The 26,248-nt window shown below is 43.5% G+C and overlaps 1 protein-coding gene across 1 annotated transcript in view; it reads right to left on the bottom strand.

The window, feature by feature from the left end:
• PRKCQ (protein kinase C theta) overlaps positions 1-26,248 on the bottom strand; it is a 153,176-nt gene that overhangs the window by 3,169 nt on the left and 123,759 nt on the right. The window contains exons 16-18 of the mRNA XM_032623438.1: positions 21,638-21,776; positions 15,934-16,122; positions 61-189 (exon numbers count right to left, since the gene is read on the bottom strand). Coding sequence (XP_032479329.1) covers positions 61-189; positions 15,934-16,122; positions 21,638-21,776 — 457 coding nt within the window. The remainder of the gene's footprint in view (positions 1-60; positions 190-15,933; positions 16,123-21,637; positions 21,777-26,248) is intronic.

Below are 26,248 nucleotides of genomic sequence, written 5' to 3'. Positions count from 1 at the left end.
AGCCTGGGTGTGATGTGAGGACTGTGCTGGCAGGACCACAGGGCCCCGGAGGCTCCTTACCACCTTAGGCCTGAACGGAGGGTCAATCTTCTTCCTTTCCAGCTCTTCCCAATTGATCTCCCGAAACAAGGGGTGCTGGCGGATGTCTCCCCTCACCCCCAGGCGCTTTTCAGGTTCTCTTACGAAGAGCTGAAAGGGAGCAGGAGGGGAGCAGTTACTTCTCAAGGGATGAACCAGGCCCCTGGGAGGCAGGACCGCACGCACTTGACTCCACTAAGAGAAGGGCCCGGCTTTTGCCACCTGATTTCCGAACCTTGTTTTTCTACCAACCACCATAAACTATCGACTCAAGTCAAAGCAGCGGCAACAAGTCTACTGAATATTCCAGAGTCTGGGCTTTGCTCTAGAAGTGCAACGTTTTGAGTTATCTAGACCTGGACTGAAATCAGCTTTGCCCTGTGTTGTTATTCATGGGACCTGGCAAGTTACAGAGTCAGTTCTCTCATCAGTAAGATGAGGGAAGTATCCTCCTCACAGGGCTGTTTTGTGGGTTAAAACAACAACAATACACACACACACACACACACACACACACACACAGAGGTGTGTGCTAATTCCTGGTCTGTAGAAGCCAACAGCAGAAAGGAAGTGACCAATGTGTCTGTTGTTTGGTTTACTGTCCATCGATCAAGTTTGATTTCTTTAAAAGCTGCTTTCTTAGGATTACAGTCTTGCTCTAAAGAAAAGCTCACTTCAGGTGTGACATAAACTAGCCTCTGACAATCAGCTTTGTATTTTGTAAGGCACCTGAGTATCCGGAATCACTCTTCATTCCTGCAAACCTGCTGGACACTAATACTTTATTCAAATCATCTTTAATCATCTCTGACCCATCACACACGTATTTCCTCTTTGTGCGCTCCCCTCTCCTATTACTTTCCCCCGTGAGGTCAAAATGAACATTGGCCAGCACAGGAAAGAAACCTGGAAACTCTTCAAACTTAAATACAACACGTCAAGGGCTTTAAGGAAGTAGAAGAGTCCTAGAATAGTCTCGGGTCCTGGGGCTCTGGAGTAGTTACCTCTTCTCTTACATCAGCTAGATGTTTATGTATCAAATAACTGCTTATTACAGGGTATCATACGGAGACTCTGAGTCTTGAAAACAGAATCCAAGTTAAGTGCAGTGATTCTCCATGAAGTTCTGGCAGGACTGGACCTCCATGTGCATCTACATTGCATGAACCTCTTGCTTATACCTCTCATAAGAAGAGTCAGTCTTATGTGTAGTCAGAATCTTCAAAAGCTCTAGTCTATAATCACTAACTAATTAACTACCATGCTGTAGCAAAGTGGAGATATTTTTTCTTTCTTTTTTTTGATTAGGAGACTCCTCTAAAAGCCCAAGTGAGACCTCATGCGACCACCTAGTATATCCAAGTGGTAAATTGTTGGAATGGCCCCAGCTTCCTCGCCCCTTTTTCATATGGAGGCCACTGAGGCCCCTCTATGGAAACTTAGGGTTCCAAAGCACCCCATTAGAAAATCACTGCATAGTGGATATAACATGAGACTGTCATTCAAGAGGCTTACTACCGATGTGGCCTGGGGCAAGTTTTCTGAGTCTCAGTTCCCTCACCTGTAAAATGAAGGGTCAGACAAGGTGGTCCTTATGTCCCGTGAGTCCTAACATACCCTGAACCCCTAGGCCCGTCTTCCAGGCTCTCTGCAATGCTGACACCCGTCCTCTGATTTCACTGTGACCTTCTCTTCCATCCGGACACGTCTACTCATTGCATACGCATCTGCCTTTCCTACCTCTGCCCTTCACCAATGACATTTCCGTCTTGCCAGGGTTTCCGTCTCCCCACATCCACTCCCATTTCTTCCTCTTCCTCTTTAAATCCTGACTCACCTGTCAGGATTCAGCTTACACCCCCTCTTCTCTGTGAAGCTTTCTTTGATTACCTCCACCCATGGTGAGCTCTCTCTCCTCAAGTCATATTCACATGGTTGGTTATATCACTCATCCCACCCAATGTCCCTTGAGCGTCAGGTCTTGTGCTAGAGGCCTCATCGAGACCATCTTGACTTTAAAGGCAGATTCTAAAAGCAGAAAGCTTTTAGAAACTGAGGCTCAGAGTAGCTAAGTAACTTGTTCAAGACCAGGGGTCTAGCCAGCAGTAGAGCCTAAATGATGAGAAACCCCTTCCTACTTCTGGTTTTGGATGGTCTCTCCTCTGTGGTCCATAGAACACCTCCCTTCCACTAAAGGAAATTAGCACACTGTGTGTGTGTGTGTGTGTGTGTGTGTATTTAAAGACTGTCTTTCCTGCTGTAGTTTAAGCTCTGGAAGGCAGATATCATTTATGTTTCTGTTTCTTACAGAATCCAGCCCAGTGCCATGTACAAAGCAGACACTCAATAAATGTTTGTTGAATGCATGAGTAAGCTGTCTTTCCACATTTTTTTTCCAGATTATGTGTCTTAAAGTCTCTGTCTTCTGTTAGTCTCTTGGTTTCAGCATATAGAACAGCCTAGAGAAAAGTTCACAGTAAAGCACACTTTCCCATAGACTCAGACACCAGCAAGAGTCAAGAGAGGGAAAAGCAGATTGATGCTCTCAGGAGAAGAGGGAATAAGTGACTTGCCCCCCATCCCTTGCCTTGAAATGATCCTGATAAATGATCGGCTTCCACTTCTTAAGGACATTGTGATGAAGCAAGGTTAGAGAGAAGGTGCGAGTGCCCCGTGAACAAGCCGAAACCCAGCCTCGTGTTGTTATAATTAAGTGCTTCAGGGAATCAGGTTAGAAGTGTGTACATGCTAGGTTTCCTGTTAGTTTTCCCCAGTAACATGCGGCATTTGTTCCAAGAGGATCGTGACAAAGAGCCTCCTGAGCCTGGTATATGTACCTGTGAAATTAAAAAAAAATTTTTTTTAAGATAAAATATACAATGAGTAGATAGTATGATCTCCAGCCTCGAGACTCAAAATCCTTTCCCGTTTTGCACAGACGAGTGAATTATCTTCTCTGCCCTGCAGCCAATCACCCCCCCACCCTGGTCCTGAAGATGCCTGTGGACCTTATGGGAGGTCATCGTCTCTGCCACCGGGAGGCTGCACCGAAGGAATAAATGTTCATGAAAGAAAGACTTGATTTTTGTCCATAAAAGCTGTCAGAAGTGTGGTTTACACTTACAGGAAAAAGCACATCTCTGACATAAATGGTCAGGATGCAGCTGGAGTTTGTTTAAATTTATTCGGCTATCTGGGCAAGACAGCAGTGCTGGGCTGCTGGGGATGGACCCCCGCTTCCCCCGGCTCAGCGCCTGCATTGGAATCTCCCTCCCTCTTTAGTCCCTCTTCAGATGGCTCTTTCTACAAAAGGGAGAGGCATTTCTGTTTGTGATCATTCGTTTTCCATCATTTTCCAAACAAATGGACAGGACATCCTGGATGAATAAATGAGGAAGAAAGGGGCGTGCCTTTGACAATAGTCAACTGGACAGCAGTGTCCCAGCTGTAATGCCTTTTGTTTTTTTCCTTTTTGCAGTATGCGGGCCTCTCACTGTTGTGGCCTCTCCCGTTGCGGAGCACAGGCTCCGGACACGCAGGCTCAATGGCCATGGCTCACGGGCCCAGCCGCTCTGCGGCATGTGGGATCTTCCCGGACCGGGGCATGAACCCGTGTCCCCTGCTTCGGCAGGCGGACTCTCAACCACTGCACCACCAGGGAAGCCCCCAGCTGTAATTCTTAAAAAAAATTTTTTTTTAAATTTTATACAATTTTTAAAGGTTACTTTCCATTTACAGTTATTACAAAATATTGGCCATATTCCCCGTGCTGTACAATACATCCTTGAGTCTATCTTACACAAATAGTTTGTGTCTCCCACTCCCTCACCCCCTCCCCACTGGTAATCAGTAGTTTGTTCTTTATATCTGTGACTCTGCTTCTTTTTTGTTATATTCAATAGTTTTTTGTAATTTTAAGATTCCAAATATAAATGATATCATACAGTATTTGTCTTTCTCTGTCTGACTTCACTTAGCATAATGCCCTCCAAGTCCATCCATGTTGTTGCAAACGGCAAAATTTCATTCTTTTGCATGGCTGAGTAGTATTCCATTGTGCGTGTGTGTGTGTGTGTGTGTGTGTGTGTGTGTGTGTGTGTGTGTGTATAAAAAATATGTATAATCTTTATCATTCATCTATTGATGGACACTTAGGTTGCTTCCATGTCTTGGCTATTGTAAATAGTGCTGCTATGAACACTGGGGTGCATGTATCTTCTTGAATTCGTGTTGTTGGTTTTTTTCGGATATATACCCAGGAGTGGAACTGCTGGCTCTTGTGGTAGTTCTATTTTTTGTTTTTTGAGAAACCTCCATACTGTTTTCCACAGTGGCTGCACCCATTTACGTTCCCACCAACAGTATACTAGAGCTCCTTTTTCTCCACATGTTCGCCAACATTTGTTATTTGTGTTCTTTTTGATCATGGCCATTCTGACAGGTGTGAGGCGGTATCTCATTGTGGTTTTGATTTGCAGTTCCTTGATTAGTTTGATTTGTAGTTCCTTGATTAGCACATTCTTTGAATGTGCTTGTTGGCCATCCCCATTTCCTCTTTGGAAAATGTCTTCTGCCCATTTTTTTAACCGGGTTGGTTCTTTTTTTTTGCTTTTGTTTTGTTGTTTTTGATGTTACGTTGTATGAGCTGTTTATACATGCTGGATATTCATCTCTCATTGGTCAAACAATTTGCAAATATCTTCCCCCATTTGGTAGGCTGTCGTTTCGTTTTGTCGACTGTTTCCTTTCCAGCTGTAATTCTGGACGGAGCACAGCCTCTTGTGATGTGCACGTGTTCAGCACACTACGTGCATCCATGCCCTTTGAGGGCTAAAGAGGTTGAAGTCTGGTACTGACACCACTGCTGTTACAGAGGCTGCTGAATACTCTTTGCTTACCGTTTCCAGAGGACCCGTTACTTCTGGCTTTCAGAACATTATGTAAAATTCCCGAGAGGAGGTTTCTCTAGAAATGATAGCTCACCTTTGATTTTTGCAGAAAAGGCAGCTCAGGTCTGTGGGGGCTGTTGGATTAAAATCAGAGCACAAGAAGCACAGGGGCAACTAGAAGCCAGTCTCACAACCAGCACACTGCTGGGTGGCCACGAATTTTTATCAGCCCAGCTCCTGGAAAACGGACAGCTGTCTTCTTCATGGGCAAGAACAGAGAATTTTTATTAACTCACAGGAGAAAGAATAAGCCCAGACTCTTCCACGGGGGTTTAAAACCTCTTTCACCAGTGAGTCCTTTTTCTTCACTGTCTTTATCCTTAACTGTCTTGGTCTCTGCTCTAGTCACCAAATTCATTTTCTACTCTCACAGCAAATCTTCTTCCTGCCACTGAAACTGCAGCTGACTGTCTCTCTCTCTCTCTCTTTTTTTTGTTTTTTTTCGTATTTGCTGGAATTTAGCCTTAGATGTAGTTTTGTTTTTCAACTTTTTATTTTGAAATAATTATAGTGTCTCAGTCTGCTTGGACTGAGACTGGGAGGCTTAAAGAGCACACGTTTATTTCTCATGGCTCTGGGGGTGAGAAGTCCAGGATCTAGGTGCTGACGTGGTCGGTTTCTGGTGAGGCATCTCTCCCCGGCTTGTAGATGGCCGTCTTCCTGCTCAGTGCTCACATGGCCTTTTCTTTTTTATTTATTTATTCTTATGTTTATTTATTTACTGATTTGTTTTCTTATTAGTCATACTTTTTTTTTTTTCTTTGCTGTACGCGGGCCTCTCACTGTTGTGGCCTCTCCCGTTGCGGAGCACAGGCTCCGGACGCGCAGGCTCAGCGGCCGTGGCTCACGGGCCCAGCCGCTCCGCGGCATGTAGGATCTTCCTGGACCGGGGCACGAACCCGTGTCCCCTGCATCGGCAGGCGGACTCTCAACCACTGTGCCACCAGGGAAGCCCTAGTCATACAGTTTATACACATCAGTGTATACATGTCAATCCCAATCTCCCAATTCATCACACCTCCCCACTGCGGCTTTCCCCCCTTGGTGTCCATGCGTTTGTTCTCTACATCTGTGTCTCTGTTTCTGCTCTGCAAACCAGTTCATCTGTACCATTTTCTAGGTTCCACATATATGTGTTAAAATATGATATTTGTTTTTCTCTTTCTGACTTACTGCACTCTGTATGACAGTCTCTAGATCCATCCACGTCTCTACAAATGACCCAATTTCGTTCCTTTTTATGGCTGAGTAATATTCCATTGTATATATGTACCACATCTTCTTTAACCATTCATCTGTTGATGGACACTTAGGTTGTTTCCATGTCCTGGCTATTGTAAATAGTGCTGCAATGAATATTGGGGTGCATGTGTCTTTTTGAATTATGGTTTTCTCAGGGTATATGCCCAGTAGTGGGATTGCTGGGTCGTATGGTAGTTCTAGTTTTAGTTCTTTAAGGAACCTCCATACCGCTCTCCATAGTGGCTGTATCAATTTACATTCCCACCAACAGTGCGAGAGGGTTCCCTTTTCTCCACACCCTGTCCAGCATTTGTTGTTTGTAGACTTTCTGATGAAGCCCATTCTAACTGGTGTGAGGTGATACCACACTGTAGTTCTGATTTGCATTTCTCTAATAATTAGTGATGTTGAGCAGCTTTTCATGTGCTTCTTGGCCATCTGTATGTCTTCTTTGGAGAAATGTCTATTTAGGTCTTCTGCCCATTTTTGGATTGGGTTGTTTGTTTCTTTACTATTGAGCTGCATGAGCTGTTTATGTATTTTGGAGCTTAATCCTTTGTCCGATGATTCGTTTGCAAATATGTTCTCCCATTCTGAGGGTTGTCTTTTGGTCTTGTTTATGGTTTCCTTTGCTGTGTAAAAGCTTTTAAGTTTCATTGGGTCCCACTTGTTTATTTTTGTTTTTATTTCCATTACTCTAGGATGTGGATCAAAAAATATCTTGCTGTGATTTATGTCAAAGAGTGTTCTTCCTATGTTTTCCTCTAAGAGCTTTATAGTGCCTGGTCTTACATTTAGGTCTCTAATCCATTTTGAGTTTATTTTTGTGTATGGTGTTAGGGAGTGTTCTAATTTCTTTCTTTTACATGTAGCTGTCCAGTTTTCCCAGCACCACTTATTGAAGAGACTGTCTTTTCTCCACTGTATATCCTTGCCTTGTTTGTCATAGGTTAGTTGACCATAGGTGTGTGGCTTTACCTCTGGGCTTTCTATCCTGTTCCATTGATCTATGTTTCTCTTTTTGTGCCAGTACTATGTTGTCTTGATTACTGTTGCTTTGTAGTATAGTCTGAAGTCAGGGAGTCTAATTCCTCCAGCTCCGTTTTTTTTTCCCTCAAGACTGATTTGGCTCTTCGGGGTCTTTTGTATCTCCATACAAATTTTAAGATTTTGTGTTCTAGTTCTGTAAAAAATGCCATTGGTAATTTGATAGGGATGGCATTGAATCTGTAGATTGCTTTGGGTAGTACAGTCATTTTCACAATATTGATTCTTCCAATCCAAGAACATGGTATATCTCTCCATCTGTTGGTATCATCCTTAATTTCTTTCATCAGTGTCTTACAGTTTTCTGCATATAGGTCTTTTGACTCCCTAGGTAGGTTTATTCCTAGGTATTTTATTCTTTTTGTTGCAATGGTAAATGGGAGTGTTTCCTTAATTTCTCTTTCAGATTTTTCATCATTAGTGTATAGGAATGCCAGAGATTTCTGTGCATTAATTTTGTATCCTGCTACTTTACCAAATTCATTGATTAGCTCTAGTAGTTTTCTGGTAGCATCTTTAGGATTATCTACGTATAGTATCATGTCATCTGCAAACAGTGACAGTTTTACTTCTTCTTTCCCAATTTGTATGCCTTTTATTTCTTTTTCTTCTCTGATTGCCGTGGCTAGGACTTCCAAAACTATGCTGAATAATAGTGGTAAGAGTGGACATCCTTGTCTTGTTCCTGATCTTAGAGGAAATGCTTTCAGTTTTTCACCACTGAGAATGATGTTTGCTGTGCGTTTGTCGTATATGGCCTTTATTATGTTGAGGTAGGTTCCCTCTATGCCCACTTTCTGGAGAGTTTTTATCATACATGGGTGTTGAATTTTGTCGAAAGCTTTTTCTGCATCTATTGAGATGATCATATGGTTTTTATTCTTCAATTTTTTAATAGGGTGTATCACATTGATGGATTTGCGTATATTGAAGAATCCTTGCATCTCTGGGATAAATCCCACTTGATCATGGTGTATGATCCTTTCAATGTGTTGTTGGATTCTGGTTGCTAGTATTTTGTTGAGGATTTTTGCATCTATACTCATCAGTGATACTGGTCTGTAATTTTCTTTTGTTGTAGTATCTTTGTCTGGTTTTGGTATCAGGGTGATGGTGGCCTCATAGAATGAGTTTGGGAGTGTTCCTTCCTCTGCAATTTTTTGGAACAGTTTGAGAAGGATGGGTGTTAGCTCTTCTCTAAATGTTTGATAGAATTCACCTGTGAAGCCATCTGGTCCTGGACTTTTGTTTGGTGGAAGAATTTTTTTTTTTTTTTTGCTGTACGCGGGCCTCTCACTGTTGTGGCTTCTCCTGTTGCGGAGCGCAGGCATCGGATGCACAGGCTCAGTAGCCATGGCTCACGGGCCCAGCCGCTCCACGGCATGTGGGATCTTCCCAGTCCGGGGCATGAACCTGCGTGGCCTGCATTGGCAGGCAGACTCTCAACCACTGCGCCACCAGGGAAGCCCTGTTGGAAGATTTTTAATCACAGTTTCAATTTCATTACTTGTGATTGGTCTGTTCATATTTTCTATTTCTTCCTGGTTCAGTCTTGGAAGTTTATACCTTTTTAAGAATTTGTCCATTTCTTTCAGGTTGTCCATTTTATTGGCATAGAGTTGCCTGAAGTAGTCTCTTCGGATGCTTTGTATTTCTGCAGTGTCCGTTGTAAATTCTCCTTTTTCATTTCTAGTTTTATTGATTTGAGTCCTCTCCCTCTTTTTCTTGATGAGTCTGGCTAATGGTTTATCAATTTTGTTTATTGTCTCAAAGAACCAGCTTTTAGTTTTATTGATGTTTGCTATTGTTTTCTTTGTTTCTGTTTCATGTATTTCTGATCTGATCTTTATGATTTCTTTCCTTCTGCTAACTTTGTGTTTTGTTTGTTCTTCTTTCTCTGGTTCCTTTGGGTGTAACGTTAGACTGTTTGTTTGAGATTTTTCTTGTTTCTTGAGGTAGGCTTGTATAGCTATAAACTTCCCTCTTAGAACTGCTTTTGCTGCATCCCATAGGTTTTGGATCATCATGTTTTCGTTGTCATTTGTCTCTAGGTATTGTTTTATTTCCACTCTGATTTCTTCAGTGATCTCTTGGTTATTTAGTAACGTATTGTTTAGCCTCCTTGTGTTTGTGTTTTTTTCCAGGCCTTTTCCCTGTAATTGATTTCTAATCTCATAGTGTTGTGGTCAGAAAAGATGGCTGGTATGATTTCAATTTTCTTAAATTTACTGAGGCTTGATTTGTGACCCAAGATGTGATCTATTCTGGAAAGTGTTCCATGTGCACTTGAGAAAAAAGTGTAATCTGCTGTTTTTGGATGGAATGTCCTATAAATATCAATTAAATCTATCTGTGAATGTGTCATTTAAAGCTCGTGTTTCCTTATTAATTTTCTGTTTGGATGATCTGTCCATTGGTGTAAGTGAGGTATTAAGGTCCCCCACTATTATTGTGTTACTGTCAATTTCCTCTTTTAGAGCTGTTAGCAGTTGCCTTATGTATTGAGGTGTTCCTATGTTGGGTGCATATATATTTATAATTGTTATATCTTCCTCTTGGATTGATCCCTTGATAATTATGTAGTGTCCTTCCTTGTGTCTTGTAACATTCTTTATTTTAAAGTCTAGTTTATCTGATACGAGTATTGCTACTCCAGCTTTCTTTTGATTTCCATTTGCATGGAATATCTTTCTCCATCCCCTCACTTTCAGTCTGTATGTGTCCCTAGGTCTGAAGTGGGTCTCTTGTAGACAGCATGTATATGGGGTCTTGTTTCTGTATCCATTCAGTGAGCCTGTGTCTTTTGGTTGGAGCATTTAATCCATGCACATTTAAGGTAATTATCCATATGTATGTTCCTATTACCATTTTCTTAATTATTACAGGTTTGTTTTTGTAGGTCCTTTTCTTCTCTTGTGTTTACCACTTAGAAAAGTTCCTTTAGCACTTGTTGTAGAGCTGGTTTGGTGGTGCTGAATTCTCTTAGCTTTTCCTTGTCTGTAAAGCTTTTGATTTCTCCATCGAATCTGAATGAGATCCTTGCCTGGTAGAGTAATCTTGGTTGTAGTTTCTTCCCTTTCATCACTTTAAGTATATCATGCCACTCCCTTCTGGCTTGTAGAGTTTCTGCTGTGTAATCAGCTGTTAACCTTATGGGAGTTCCCTTGTATGTTATTTGTCATTTTCCCCTTGCTGCTTTCAATAATTTTTCTGTCTTTAATTTTTGCCAGTTTGATTACTACATGTCTTGGTGTGTTTCTCCTTGGGTTTATCCTGTATGGGATTCTCTGCACTTCCTGGACTTGGGTGGCTATTTCCTTTCCCATGTTAGGGAAACTTTCTACTATAATCTCTTCAAATATTTTCTCAGGTCCTTTCTCTCTCTCTTCTCCTTCTGGGACCGCTATAATGCAAATGCTGTTGCGTTTAATGTTGTCCCAGAGGTCTCTTAGGCTGTCTTCATTTCTTTCCATTCTTTTTTCTTTATTCTGTTCTGCAGCAGTGAATTCCACCATTCTATCTTCCAGGTCACATATCCGTTCTTCTGCTTCAGTTATTCTGCTATTGATTCCTTCTAGTGTGTCTTTCATTTCAGTTATTGTATTGTTCATCTCTGTTTGTTTGTTCTGTAATTCTTCTAGATCTTTGTTAACCATTTCTTGCATCTTCTTGATCTTTGCCTCCATTCTTTTTCTGAGGTCCTGGATCATCTTCACTATCATTATTCTGAATTCTTTTTCTGGAAGATTGCCTATCTCCATTTCATTTAGTTGTTTTTCTGGGGTTCTATCTTGTTCCTTCATCTGGTACATAGCCCTCTGCCTTTTCATCTTGTCTATCTTTCCGTGAATGTGGTTTTTGTTCCACCGGCTGCAGGACTATAGTTCTTCTTGCTTCTGCTGTCCGCCCTCTGGTGGATGAGGCTATCTAAGAGGCTTGTGGAAGTTTCCTGATTGGAGGGACTGGTGGTGGGTAGAGCTGGCTTTTGCTCTGGTGGGCAGAGGTTAGTAAAAACCTTTTCTTGGTGCATGTGTTTGGAGGGAGAGACCTCTCTCTCTCCCTCTTTTTATAAGGGCATTAGTCCCATCATGGGGGCCCCACCCTCTTAACCTCATCTACACTTAATTACCACCAAAAGGCCTCACCTCCTATAACCATCACATTGGGGGTTAGAAGACTTCAACATATGATTTTCTGGGGGCAACACAAACATTCAGACCATACATATAGATTCACAGGAAGTTGAAAAGATAGTACAGAGATGCCCTGTGTACCTTTTACCTAGCTTCCCCTAATGCTTCCATCATATATGGTGATAGCACAATATCAAAACCAGTACACTGTGTGTGTCTTGTTCTGTGTCATTTTATCCCATGTGTAGGCCTGGGCAACCACCAGGACAAAAAGGATACAGAAGAGTCTTATCACCACAAAGGTCTCCCTTGGGGTCCCCATCACAGTCATTCCCCTGCCTCCATGACCCCTGACCCCTGACCCCTGGCAACCACTGATCTGCTTTCTATCTCCACAGTGTTGTCCTTTCAAGAGTGTTAATACATATGTGGACTCATGCAGTATGTGACCTTTTGAGATTGGCTTTTTTTGTTTTGTTTTCACTCTGCTTAATGCCCTTGTGATCCAAGTTGCTGTATGAGTCAATAGTTCCATCCTTTTAATTGCTGCATAATATTCCCCACACACATGACTTTGCAACTTTTCTCCTCCAACTGGAAGAAATCCTTTCCTCCTCCCCAGTCTTCCTCTCCTTTGGAAACCACCACTCCCAGCGTCTTTCCCTGAACTTATTTCCATTACCTTCACCTGGTCCCAGTTAAGCCTGCACCACATCCTTGCCAGGTGTTCTCCCTTTGCTGAGCTGGGAGGAGCCGGGTTTGGGAGGCACAGCTGTTCAGCATTACGGTAAAGGTCGGTTGCAGTGGTGGCTGCAGGGCCTCCAGGCTCCCCAAGCTTTTTCCTCCTTTCCTTTTACCAGTGAGTTTTGATGGCCCAGGCCTTCTGAGTGCAGCCTTCATGCCATGGATTGAGCAGATGCCAGAGCTTTCACACCAGAAAGCAGTCGTATGCAAGCCAGGAGGACTCTCACCAGAAGCCCACCCTGCTGGGCCTGGATCTTGGACTTCCAGCCTCCAGAACTGTGAGTAAACAAATTTCTGTTGTCCAAGCCGCCCAGTCTATGATATTTTGTTGTGGCACCTAGAGCCAACTAACATACCTCAATTAAATCCTGCCAAGAGCCAGTTAAAAGAAACCTAGCAACTGTAACAATGCCTGAAGTTGCCCTTATGGAAAGCAAAATTGTTTTAAGTTCCCATCCTGCTAACTTACTTTTACTCTTGTCCTCTCTTTTTTAAAATTGGTTAATTATTAAATTAGCTTTCATTTTATAGATGTTTTATCCAGTCATTAAAAGTGAATTTAATTGGCTGTTTGTGGAGTTTTCTCCACAAGTTTGCTTGTTCGGATCAATTGGAAAGTGAAAGCTGAGGGGTACTGGCTCAGATTTTTAGATACCATCAGCCTTGGGCTGGGTCTCCTCCTGGGGCTTTGTCAGCACTTCAGATTCAAGATTCAGATTCAAGATCTTGATTCTTTAGGGAGAAGTCCACAGTTGCTGCAACATTTCAGATAACCCTAGACAAGCTGATAGCTGTATGAGAGAGCTAGAAGTGTATTATGCCCTTTAAATTTAATTTTGAGTTCTTCATGAGAAAAAAGACGGGCTGGGTAATCTTGTAAGTTTGGATTTAAAATTCATTGATAGCGTCTGATGTTGAAAGATCTTATCCTAGCCCCCTTTTCATTGTGAGACGAGCAGGGCTAAAAATTATTTCCCTAAATGACTTTTTTTAGCCAGCTGATGTGAGTTGCCACAAATCAAAACGCTGTTTTGTTCAAAACGCCTGTATTCTCGGTCCACTTTAGATTTTCTGGGCCTTGGTAACACTTGTAGGTCTTTTTGATCCACATAGTTGCTGGGACAGCTCAATAAATGTAGGTGCTTACTATGATATGTAATTAGCATGAGTTTTTTGTTTTCTTTTTTTTTTACAACTTGTTACAATCACACTGTAGATGGCATTTTGCATCTTCAAAAAAGGTAAACTGGGACTTAAAGTGTAAATTTTTAATGACGGCTTTCAGGTGCTTCCTCTGTCTCTGTGTTAGTTCGCCCTGGGAGCTCCTGGTTTATGGCTAGTGATTCTTGGAGTCTGGTTTACATCTGTAGCTCTGGGTGCCGAATTCTTACTTGATCCTGGGTTATCATGGGTGGTGTGTGACTCCGGCTTTGTTGGTAAAGTCTGGAGATTGCTGCTAAGATGGTAACAGTCAAGGATTCAGGATGAAAAATACAACAGTGTTTCCCATGGACGCAGGTAGGGAACACGGCAGGAGAGCTGGTCTGCGTCCACTTGAAGGACTGCCTGTGAGACTGCCCACTCGGCAGGCAATGAGTCTCGTTGGGGTGGAGTGTTGCTGGCTTAGAGTTTGGTACAGAAGCTGGGCTGTGGAATGGATTGAGCAGCCTGTACATCAAAAGCTTCAGCTAAAAATGTTCCCAGTTATAGGTATTTCCAGAACACCTGCTGGAATCCCATACAAAGCCTTGGCTTTATTTTATTTTATTATTAATTTTTTGGCCATGCTGAGCAGCTTTCAGGATCTCAGTTCCCTGACTGGGGATTGAACCTGGGCCACAACAGTGAAAAGTGCTGAGTCATAACCACTGGACCACCAGGGAGGTCCCAAAGCCTTGGCTTTAAAACCCACCAGGTTCAAAGAGCAGGAAGCCCCTCAGCCGTATAAGAGCAGTCCTTTCTCCTTATAATTCCTCCAGCCTCTCTGTGTGTTTGGTCTGAAACAGAAACCCAAGAGCTGGAGAGGAAGAGAACATACATGTGGTAGACACACTATGACCATACTCCCTTCTCCAAGGCGAGTGGCTCTCAGCCATGAACTTGGCCAGAGGAAAGGGAGCGGGAGTCTTTTGAGTTAAGATTGATGTGATGACTTATATCTCGGACTGAACAGCTTTAATTTCTCAGCTGAGACAGTGTTTCATGACTTAGGAGTGACAAGAAGTTTGTCTTTTCCCCAAGAGTGAGCAGAAAGTTACACATCCTATCCAAGTCTTCATCCAAGGGCAGGGGAAGATTTTTAATGATAAGTTTCAGGTGTGCAGTACTATAATCACTATAGAGTAATCACCACCGAAGTCTGGTTACCATCCATCACCATAGCGTTGACCCCCTTCACCCATTCTTTGCCCAATCTTCCCAAACCCCTAGTCGTCTGGGAACCACTCATCTGTTCTCTGGATCTATGAGCCTGTTTTTATTTTATTGTGTTTGTTCCCTTTTTTTTTTTTTTTTTAGATTCCACATGAGTGAAATCACATGGTATTTGTCTCTGACTTATTTCACGAACTTTAACACCCTCTAGGCCATCCATGGTGTTGTAAATGGCAAGATTTCATTTTTATGGCTGAGTAATATTCCATTGTGTATATATACCACATTTTCATCTATCCTTCCATTGATAAACACTTAGGTGGTTTCCATATCTTGGCTATTGTAAATAATGCTGCAGTGAACACAGGGGTCTATAGATCTTTTCCAACTAGTGTTTTCATGTTCTTCGAATAAATGCGCAGAAGTGGAATACCATATGAGTGTATGGTAGTTCTATTCTTAACTTTCTGAGCCATCTCCATACTGTTTTCCATAGTGGCTCTACTGATTTACATTCCCACCAACAGTGCAGGAGGGTTCCCTGTTCTCCACCTTCTAGTCAGCACTTATTATCTCTTCTTGATAAGAGCCATTCTCACAGGTGTGAGGTGATAGCTCATTGTGGGTTTGAGTTGCATTTCCCTGATGAGTGACGTTGAGCACATTTTCATGTGTCTATTAGCCATCTGTATGTCTTTGAGAATTGTTTATTCAGATCCTCTTTTGTCCATTTTAAAATTGGGTTGTTTTTATTGTTGAGTTGTATGAGTTCTTTATATATTTTGGATATTAATCCCTTATCAGATATATGATTTGCAAGTATCTTGTCCCCTACAGAGTTTTCATTCTCATGATTTCGCTTGCTGTGCAGAAGCTTTTTAGTTTGATGTAGTCCCATATGTTTATCTTTGCTTTTGTTTCCCTTGCTTGTGGAGTCAGATCCCCGAAGACACTGCTAAGACTGATGCTGATGAAGTCACGGTCTATGTTTCCGTCTAGGAATTTTACAGTTTCAGGTGGACTGAATAGGTTCAATAGGGACTATGGGAAACAAATTTTAAGCCCAAAGTTGTTTGTTCAACAGACCAATTACATCTCAAAGCAAGGCCATTCAGGAGTCATGGAACTGGTTTCTGGGCATTTCTTTTGTAAATTATGCACGTGAGGGTCTATCTTATGCTCGTTTTGATTTCTAATGTTCATCCTACTGGTGCCTCAGTTAAAACAGATGGTGAGCATCCTCTTTAAATCTTGTTTGACACAGTTACTGTTTACAGTGTATAAATCAGAATTTAGAAATGAATGGGAACACTGATCAGAAAACCTAATACTAATCATATGAAGGTCTCCTTGACTTCACGTCTTACCTTCACTAAAAGGTCCTTAGCCTCCTTCTCGAGCCATCGTGGGTAAAAGGGGCTGTCCATGCGGATGGAGTGGAAGAGTTCCTCTTCATCTTGCCCATGGAAAGGTGACTGACCTATTAGCATCTCATAGAGAAGGACGCCAAAGGACCACCAGTCCACAGAATGGTTGTACTTCTGACCCAGCAGGATCTGTGGGACCAAAAGGCAGAGACATAATTAATCAAAACGAGGTTGACTTGAAAACCCTGCATGGACTTTTCAAGGCCACTCAGGACATAATTGATGAAGAACAGTGCATGGTTTTAGCAAAGATTACACTGAAAACTGTAGCTTTTGTGAAGCTAATGATTGGATAGAAGTAAGTGGGCAGTACCAAAGCTAAGCAACATTTTTGAATTTCAGCATCTTTCTTCCCCCCTCTGGCCTTAAGCAAAACAACTAAATTGTACCATCAGCTCTTCATTTTCCTATGTGACGGGAGCCCATGGGTGGTAGATTCAGACCTAAGAGAGCTGACGTGTATCTAAGCCCTTCAGTGCCTCTGAGGTGAATATCTAAATCAAACCCATGTGTTTTATGGACTTCTGTGGTCTTGAGTCTTTGTGTAAAGTTCTGTAGCTAATCAAGCAGCCAAAGGGGTCGTCTGACCAAGTCCACCCCTTAAACCTAACTAGTCACGGTTACGAAGAGTCAAATTTTGTGACTATACCAAGAGAGACTAGGATAACAAGCTGATAGCTATTTGTGAAAATAAAGATCAAGTTGCAAACAGAATTTTGCAGTCTGCCGCTGACTTCCGGTTTTAAAATGGTATCTACCGGCCTTAATGTTTGAATACTGAGGTTAATTCTAAAGTAAAAAAAAAAAAACTTAGCCTTAAGGAATAGTGTAAAAGTAGACCCAGGGAGAATGATAAAGAAAATAAAGATGTACACACTGCGCAGTCTTAGTTCAGGTACATTGGCCTTAAGTGGGGCCCGGTTCACACGCAATTCCCAGGATGTGCCACAAGAGGGAGCCCAAGGCAACCAGAAGCTGCTCTGAGCATCGCATCTTGGTAAGCAATTTCGTTTGGCGGATGAATGGAAAGAAATCTGGAAGGACAGGAGACAGCTGAGGTGGAAATTAAGTCTTCCAAGGCTAGGGGATGTTAGTAAAGAATTTCAGTCTTAAGTCAGGAGAAAGAAGCAAAATGCCGATTCACACTCAGTTATACACTGTATGAACAGAATGTCTGCAAACGCCTGCTGACGTGTACTGGGTGTTTCCCATACGTGGTGTTTATTTATAAGAACCTCTGGGGTAGGTCCTGTTATCCCTATTTAACAAAGGACGGTGACTGGACCTCGGGAGGTTATGGGTCTTCTTTAAGGTTGCCTGCTTAGTGAGTTGAAAGCTATGTTCTGGACCGTGGTCTTCTGGGATTTTACTACATAATGTTCCTTTTCTATTATAATGTTTCCAGGATTTAAACTTCGATCTAATTCATGCTCAAATTAGTCTGTATTTTAAAAGAAATTGGTGTGGAAACAATGGCCGGAGTGGCTCTTTTTCTATCTCAGCCCCTGGTGCCTTCTTATGGCCATGCTGTCTTTTGTCCTGTTCTCTCCCCATCTTTACTCAAATAATTCAGATAATAATGATGTTACCACTTCACCTCAGAGTCCCTCTTCCTCTCTTAGAGCAAGAGAAAGCTACAATTCCATCCACCTCTTGGAGCTAGTGATTTGAGGTCTGTACATGGCTCACCACACGATGTGCACAGCGGGGAAAGCGTCCTTAGAAACCAAGTGACCACCAAATTCTCTATGGCTCTGGTTTCCGAGTGACTCCTGCTTTCTCCAGGGAGCTGCTTCTATGTACTGAAATTCCACCTGGACTTACTAAGTGGCTAGTAGATGTTGGAAAGTAGGGTGTCTCCCTATTTAACTATTTTCTATTCTTTGTCAAAATGAGTGTGGACCTCCAATTATACGTTAGACCCTCGGTCCTATAACCGTGACATAGGGAACCACAGAGCTTTGGGGAAGGTCTCAGGAGACGTGGGCTGGTGAGGCTATTCCCTGGTTTGAGGGAGCACAGTCTGCTTTTTCATGCATCGTTCCTGATGCTGCCCTGAATACACTTATTTTTTGTGTTTCAGGCCCTCCGCCCATATCATTGAGGTCCCCGGGGAGAGGGCAATGAGTCAGTGAGTGAGATAAAGGAAAAGCTTCACAACGGAGATGACATGTGAGTGGAGCTTTGGAAAATGGGTGGGATTTTGATGGAAAAGGGAGAGGCTAGAGACAAGAGGCCCCATCTCCAGCACATGTTCAGAGATGGGCATTTCGGGTGCATGTCTTGATGTGGTCATTCACGGAACAGGTGATGGGTGCTCTGAGCTGTGGAGGAGGAGACTAGACACTGAGGTGGATAAATCATGGTCCTTAGCTGTGAGAAATTCAGTTTACTGGCAAATGGGATTACACATGGGCTGTGGTAGCACAGAGGAGGAAACAACTGATTATTCCAAGAAGCCAGAGGCACCTTCAGGGAGAAGATGACTTTGGAGGTGGGAGAAAATCAGACCAAGGATTCCGAGGGCATGGCTAAGGGATATGAGAGAGAAGGATACGGATGTCTCAGGACATATTAAGGACCTTCTCTTGGGGTTTTGGCTTGTACCCAGCTGACAATGGGGACTTCCTGAATATTTTTAAGGCGTGGCGTGACAGGTCTTCCCGTTAGAGGCAGATCTGGTGATGTGGTGGAACGGCGGCCCTCAGAACAGGGCACGCACCCCAGGGAGCACCCAGATGGCGTAATGCCGAGACACGGGAAGAAAATATTAGAACTTGTATTTATGCAAGTTTAAAAAATTCCAGTAGTGGCGCTGATGCCCTCATTTAGAAATGTGACCAGTGACTGGGTTTCCCGAGGGAGGAAGGGGAAGCCTCATCTCGGGAGGAGTTGGTGGTGGCTTGGCTAGAGCATTCGTCTTCGGCACATCGTAAGGTGCGTCACTATTACGATTACTTGTTATCCTAAGGTGCGTCATTTGCGTTGCATGCCTAGTTAAGGGGATCGGTGGGTTCTGTTTGAACTAAACTCATTTTCGCAAAATGGAACATCCTTAGAAAGTTATCTGCAAAAGAGACTTGGATTGAAGACCATGCTAATGATGCACAGTAGAAAACGGCAAGTGCAGAGATCTTACTTCCTCCTAGTACCAGCTCTTTGTCACATTATAACGAAGCTAAAAACAGTGACCGTTTCATTAGTTGTGACAGGAAGCTGGCTAAATCAGGAAACACTGTTGTGCGTTCTGGACTTATATCCACTCTCTTCAGCCACGAACCTTGCCTTACGTACATACTGTAGCATCTGTCCTACAGTGTGCCTTTGTGAGGGCTCCTTCTCGGCTATGAGCCAATAAAACCAGAAACTGAAAGAAACCAAGCAGACTTTTGAGTGGCAGAATCATAAAGGGTTAAACCAAGATTTTACAAAGTTATTTAGCCTCATTATTTTAATAAAGCATAAAATGTACTATTAATAGAATACAACTTAGTTATTTAAAACTTTATTTCATCTTAAGTTCAGCCTGTTCCTTTTTCTGCATGCTTGATAACAGACTATGTTAGTTGGTGATAATGTATAATAAATATACATATGCCAGTGATGCTTTTTTAACTGATGAGGGAGCATGATCAAAAAGTCTGAAAATATGTAAAGATGAGGCACTGGCAGCTGGGTGGTCACAGAGAGGAAAGTCTGGGTAAAAAGGCATCACCAGGATCCACACCAGAGGTGCTGAGGGCCTGGACCAGGGCAGCAACTGGAAGATGCGGCAGGATTGGAGAAGCTTGATTTAATCCCCAAAGGGATTCATTTTGAGGATCAAAAAAGAAGGGAGATTCTTAGTACAATCACAAGATTGGGGAGGCGTGAAAACGGATGTGTGAACCCATGAGGTCTGTATTTAGAAGGTCTTGGTGTTTGGATTTGGGAGGGGTAAGAAGGAAGGAGAAGACTTGGAGGATTCCAGTTTTCTGGCTATAGGTGACTGGATGGATGGATGTGTATGTCATTCATCCAGAAGGGGATAAAGGAGAAGGGTGTGTGCGTGTGTGGCGGGGGGCAATTTCAACAGAGAGTGGGTTTGGTATCTGTTATGATCGAATGGCCTGTGACAGTGAGTTGGAGATCTCAGCAGGAAAACAGACATACAGGTCTGAAGCAAGAAGTTTGGGCCGGTCATACTGATTTGGGAGTTGAAATCATAGTCATAAATATAGCTGTTCGTGGAGAAGGTACAGGGAGAACAAAGGACCAGGGGTGGAATGCTGTGAAGACAGGCAGGCTTGAAGATGAGAGAATGAGATTGAAGTTGCAGAGAGAAGCCAGTCTCTGAAGGTAAATTCTGGAAGATGCCAAAGGAAACAGAATTGGGAAGGAAGGATCGCCTGGGAAAGGGTTTGGCGTAAGGCATGTATAGACAGGATAGGTAAAAGCCATGATTTCTTGCTGACCAGAGGCCAATCTAAACTAAGTACATACGCACAGGCCAGAGTCTCCCGTTTCTTAGGCTGAGGACGCTACATTACTTTGGCTATGACAGGGATTTGCTGTTGAATTTGTTTTGCCCAGGAAACCGGAGGCCCATCGCTGTCTATCCATCAGACAGCCGTCACCGCTCACACACTTATCAATAGTTGTTCGTTCACTCTTTGAAAAGCTAGCTATTAGCACCTTAATGTGCCGAGCCCTGAGCTCCGTCCTTGGATATAAAAGTGGGTAAGATCACACTGATCTACACATACGATAAGTGGGGTAAAACTTTACACACCTTGTAACAACATCCATGTCCCGGTTCTGTTACTGTACCATAGTTACGTAAGCTGGAACCAGTAGGGGAAGGGTAGATATGGGTGACATTTCTGTACTATTTTTGCCAACTTCTTGTGAACTTATAATTATTTCAAAAGAAAGTTTTTAGAAAGCGAATAAGAAACAGCCCCTGACTTTAGAGCAATCACCCAGTAGTTCAGAGAGATCCAAAGATAGAAAAGCCGCGATAAGTTTATGCTGCGAGAAGGACCAAGGGGAAAGGGAGTGTCTCATCTCTCTGGGGTGGGCAGCTGGCGTCGATGGATGCCTTCTGAGCAAACTCTGATCTTCCAGGGGCTCAGAATATGAGAGCAATGGCTTATTTTGTTTTCTCTGTTGCTGTTTTTAAACTTTCATAGTCTCTCCCATGGGACCCAGTAACAGGAGAGAGAAGTGGGACCTCTCCAGGCTCACACAGTAGCAGCTTGGAAACCACAATTTAGGTTTTTCTGGTCCCAAAATGAAACCCCTGGACTTAAGGTAGATGCCCATGAGCCTGTTCGGTGTCCGCCTGGCTCTTCACCAGTTGCTTCTTCTGGTTGATCTGAGCAGAGTGACTATGTTTTAAGGCTGGGGTGGGAGATCCAGGATGGGAAGGGCCTGCTGGGTCCCTCACGCCTTGGCGAGGTGCAGAAGTTAGCGCGGGTACCACGCCCAGTGCGACACTAGCGGCGCCTAGGTGCAGCTGCATTTGTCAGATACTCCGAAAAACAAATACACATCCTGAACAAAAAGAGTTTAAGGTCTTCTGATTTTCAGGGGAGAAGGAAGCAGTGGTGCTGGCCCCGGGAGGGCGGAGTTGTACGGGTGGGTGCAGAGCGGCGCGTCCTACCTCCGGGGCGATGTAGTCGGGGGTCCCGCAGAAGGTGTTCGTCCTGGCGTCCCCCAGCATGTTCTCCTTGCACATCCCAAAGTCCGCTATTTTGATGTGTCCATCTTTGTCTAACAGGATGTTATCAAGCTTCAGGTCCCTGAAAAACAAAGCAGATTCTCACTTGAATAACACGCGGTTTTGTTAACATGGACTTGCCCTGTGACGGGGGCTTGCACGTCCCATCACAGCCTGAAGGGCAATGAGTAGGTACTTTGCTGGTCCTCCTGTCTCCTCCAGGGTCACTGCTTCTCGTCCTTGGTGTTTCCTCCTTGACCAGCGTCTCTTGCCCAGGACTGGACGTACGGTACAGCCCCTCGTGGTCCAGGTTGGCTTTCTCTGGGCCTGGCTCTGACCGAGTTCTGTATCTTCTGTATCAATACCTGGCCCATCTCCAGAGCTCCCTCCATATTTCACTTATGAATGGCTGAGCAGGTGCTGAGATGGGGCCACATAAAGGTCATGCGTTATCTCTGCAAAGTAGCATCCCTCAGTGTTAAGAGGGGCCCTCAAGAAACAAAGCCTGGATGGAAAGGAATAAGCTGGTGATGAACTGTCGTGGGGGCTGGTGTTTGGTGATGTGTCTGGTGTAGGGTGGTATTCAGTACTACACAACACATACACCCATCCACTTCCATCCAAGGTAGGGGTGTAGATAAAACTGACTCTTCAAAGGAATGGCTGGTTGCTACTGATTCCCCTTTCTGACTTGCCAAGGAGTACAGCTAATATACCACGGACAACACACAGACCTGAGGCTCTTTATCCCAGTACCTTCCCTGGGGGTAACGGAAAAGGAAGAAAGGCCTAGAAATATACTCATTTTATGCCATTCTCTAAGTGTCTGTGTTTGTGGATAAATTATCCTGCACCTAATTCGAAGACCAATTAAGGAAAGCTGTTCCTAACCCAGATTCATTCTAGAATCAGAATCCATCTGCTACCAGAACACCATGTCAATGACTTCCTCTGTCCTTAGAGAACCAGTATCCTTGTAAGGCAGCCCACTTCATTTTTTAGGGATGTGTAAGTGGTGACACGATTTTAAAAACACGGGCCAAACTATGCCTCCCTGTGACTTTACCTGTTGGCCTGTTTACCACACGTGACCGCCTGGATATTTGGAAAGTGACACCAAGCTTTCTCTTGTCTTTCCTTGCCCAAGTTGAGGACCTTTCCTCCTCCACACAGCATGGGATTCAGACTCTGCAACATTCCGGCCCCTATCCTGCACATATCTCGAATTTGTCCATTTTCTTCTTCAAAGACGGTTCTCAGAATGAAACCGGTGTCTTCCGGGTACATGATCTCACAGGTGCAGATGACGGTGGCACCCTTAGCTTCTGGTCTAGTCCTCTTGCCTCTGAGCACTGTGGCTGCACTAGTTATTTTAGAAGTTCCATCACAACGATGCTTAATATGGAACTCACTGTAAACTATAACCTCCAGGTGTCCTTTTTTTTTCCCCCCACACAAACTACCATTATACCATTTTCCTGTCATCCTGTACCTGTGAAACAGATTTTTTAAAAAGATAATCCAGGAATGACACTTGACATGAGTTTCTTTAAACTTTTATCGACTTTAGTCAGTGGCATTTTATGAATTCTAGTCGGTTATATAACATCCAGCTTTCTCTTCCTTTATCTGCCGTGAATTTCTGAGCTTTGTGAAAACTCCTTTAAGTCTAGGATATGTGGTGGGTGGTGGCAACCACTGCCTTCCTTAATGAGCTAAGACGACTTGGGAGAGAAGAGCTATTGCTGTTGCCTTGTTCTGCACCTCCTCTAAGAGAAGATGCTCAGAATCTCCTTCTCAAAGATTCTGCTCCCAAAGGGCCTGGCAAGTAGCTCTGTCTCCTCCGCCCCTGTTGATTGAGCCACAGGTGGAGGCCTGACTCAGTGGATCAGCTTTTCTTCTTGGGGAAAACTTGCTGAGGTTGCAACATGATGGCACTAGTCCGTCTCGGCTGGGTGTCTGATGCGTAGGGCTGCTGTGGCGCGCCCTCCATCATGCCCTTGGAGGGACAGAAAACCAGCCTGTAAAAGAAGAGACTGAAGTGGCTCGGCCAAGAGTAGAGACAGAGTCCCCATGAACCCGAAGAACAACCCAGCCAATGAGAGAGGAGCCACTTTGGTTCTGATGGGTCTGCATTCTTGGTTCTGCTTTCTCAGTGAGGCTTAGCTTCTGCTTAAGCAAAGGTTTCAGTGGTTGTATGCTTGTAATCAATACCCGTATCCTAAAGTCCCGTCACTATTTGCTTTATCTCCTTTGTTACACTCTAAGCTTCACGACGGTGGAAAGTGTATTGCTTGGTACTTGCTGTGCTGTGATGCTCTGGCGTGAGTGTAGCACGTGTTGCTATCATTCCATAACCATCTGAGGGAATTCATCACCAACCGGTGACCGTCTCACCACCAGTGAGTTATCAGCTACAATTAAGTCCCAAGTAATGGTTCCCTTTTGTTGCTTTCTCACCTTCTGTGAGTAAATTAGCCAGAGGACGTGAGCATGGGATGCAGTTCTGTTTTGGTGCAGAAATGCTGCTAGCAGGTGTTCCCCAGAGCTGACCTCTTGCATCTGGGCCAGCTTGCTGACCTCTGTCACTAACGCATCAACGATAGTTTCTGTCTGACCAGGTGCATGGATACCTCCAGGATACGTGAATGTGTGTCTCACATTCAGATCAGTTTCGGCTGTTTCTCCCATCCTAACTCGAATGCTGTCGCACTTTCATTATTAGGACTGAAGACTTCCAATACGTCTAAGTCTTCTCCGTAGGCAGCCCTTCTGCCTTGTTCCTTCATTTTAATTAAATCCACTTTCATTGTGACTTATGGATTATATTCCAGTAAGTCCAATTATAGGTCATATTTAACTCCTTATGCTAAAACTGCAGGTCCATTTCCTAACCCACACTCTATGCAATGGTGATATCATTTTGAGTTTCTGCTATATGAAACATAATTGCATCATTCACAGCCACATATGTATGCTCCTAGAAATCTGGCTGAGGGATGGTTTTAGGGTCATCACTAGGGAGCCAGATATCCAGCTGCAGTGCTGTACATAGCTCAGAAGGATCATGAACATAATATCTAATACTGGAATTTCTTTCACATGCATTTTATCATTTGATTCTCACAATAGCCCTTTGATCTGGAATCACTATTTTTATTCGTATTTATCTAATGGAAAACAAAGGCTCTTAAAATTATACAATCTATCCCAGCAAATCCAGGCTTTACCCTCTTTTACATCCCCTTAAACCAAGCTCACCCGGTCTTTCGCATTGAACTGGTCTTGCTGAGATACCTAGTCTTCCGTGATTGCAAGGGTACATTTTAGTCAATTTTAAAAATGAATGTTCCCTAGGCGTCAAGCTAGGAAAGCTTCATGTTCGATTTTCAATCCACCCTCTAAAGTGGGCAGGGTGTCTACAGGGCTGGGAGAGAGGAGGTCATTGAAGCTTTGAGAGATCTAAGTCAGAAGGGGAAAGGTCTAGAAGGCCTGCCATGCAGAGCCAGATACCCTGAGGGGCAGGAAGGGGTGAAGGCAGAGGGAGATGAGCTGGAGAAGCCACAGGACCCAAAGGCCAGAGTGTTCACAGGTACCTCACAGGACACCAGGACCCAGAAAGGGCCTTCAGGGTCCAGGTCACCTGGCATGGCTCTTGGAAGCACCCGTCTGCCCAAAGGGCTGCACATCGGGGCATCAGGTACAACCGAGAATTCAGTGGAAGCCTTTCTTTCCATTGTGTTGTCAACATAAGCAAAGCTTCTCCATTTGGAAGAGGCAAAGTGGGAGCCAGAAGAAACAGCTTCCAAATCCAAGTTTTATTACTAAGTAGCTCAGCCAAGCCATGTCTCCTCTCTGATCCTTTAATGACTCATCCATAAAATGGGTACTGCCTGCCTTGCTTATCCCACAGAACTTGTGAGCATCCAATGAGATCATCCACATGAAAGCATTTGTAAGTAGTTTCAAATATAAGGGTTGGGTCCAGTGTCATCGATCAAAGATCATCTTAAGGTCCCTTTCAGTTCTAATATTTCTAAGACTTGAGACTCTAGATTCTGCTTCTTCTATGTTTGCGTATCTTCCAGCTCCTTGGTTTTACATTTGACCTAAGCCAGGGCTGAGGCATCTTTTAAGATGCCAGCACTTTTACGATTCCACCAGTAACGGTAGATGATTGATGTTGCCACCTGCTTCTCTACATCTCTTGGCCTCAATTCTTGCGACTGCCAACAACGGCCTTTCCAGAAAAGCTGGACACAATTTGTTTAATATTCCTCCACTCGACCTCCTTACTCCTATCTCTGTGCCTTTTCTGGAGTCACTTCTTCCATTTATAAAGCCTCTCCCCCTTTAAAAAAAAATCCTCTTTCTGATGGGAACTTTTTGTTGGCATACCCTCACCCATTTCTGATGATACCTTCGTTATTCTTCCCTTTGGCACTTACTTTTTTTAAAAAAAAAAATAAACTTATTTATTTATGTTTGGCTGCGTTGGGTCTTCATTGCTGCCTGTGAGTTTTCTCTAGCTGCGGTGAGCGGGGTCTATTCTTC

This window comes from Phocoena sinus, chromosome 2, assembly GCF_008692025.1.
Source record: "Phocoena sinus isolate mPhoSin1 chromosome 2, mPhoSin1.pri, whole genome shotgun sequence".
Taxonomy (NCBI): domain Eukaryota; kingdom Metazoa; phylum Chordata; class Mammalia; order Artiodactyla; family Phocoenidae; genus Phocoena; species Phocoena sinus.
Note: the sequence above shows the minus strand (reverse complement) of the source record. Positions and strands in the feature narration are given on the sequence as shown.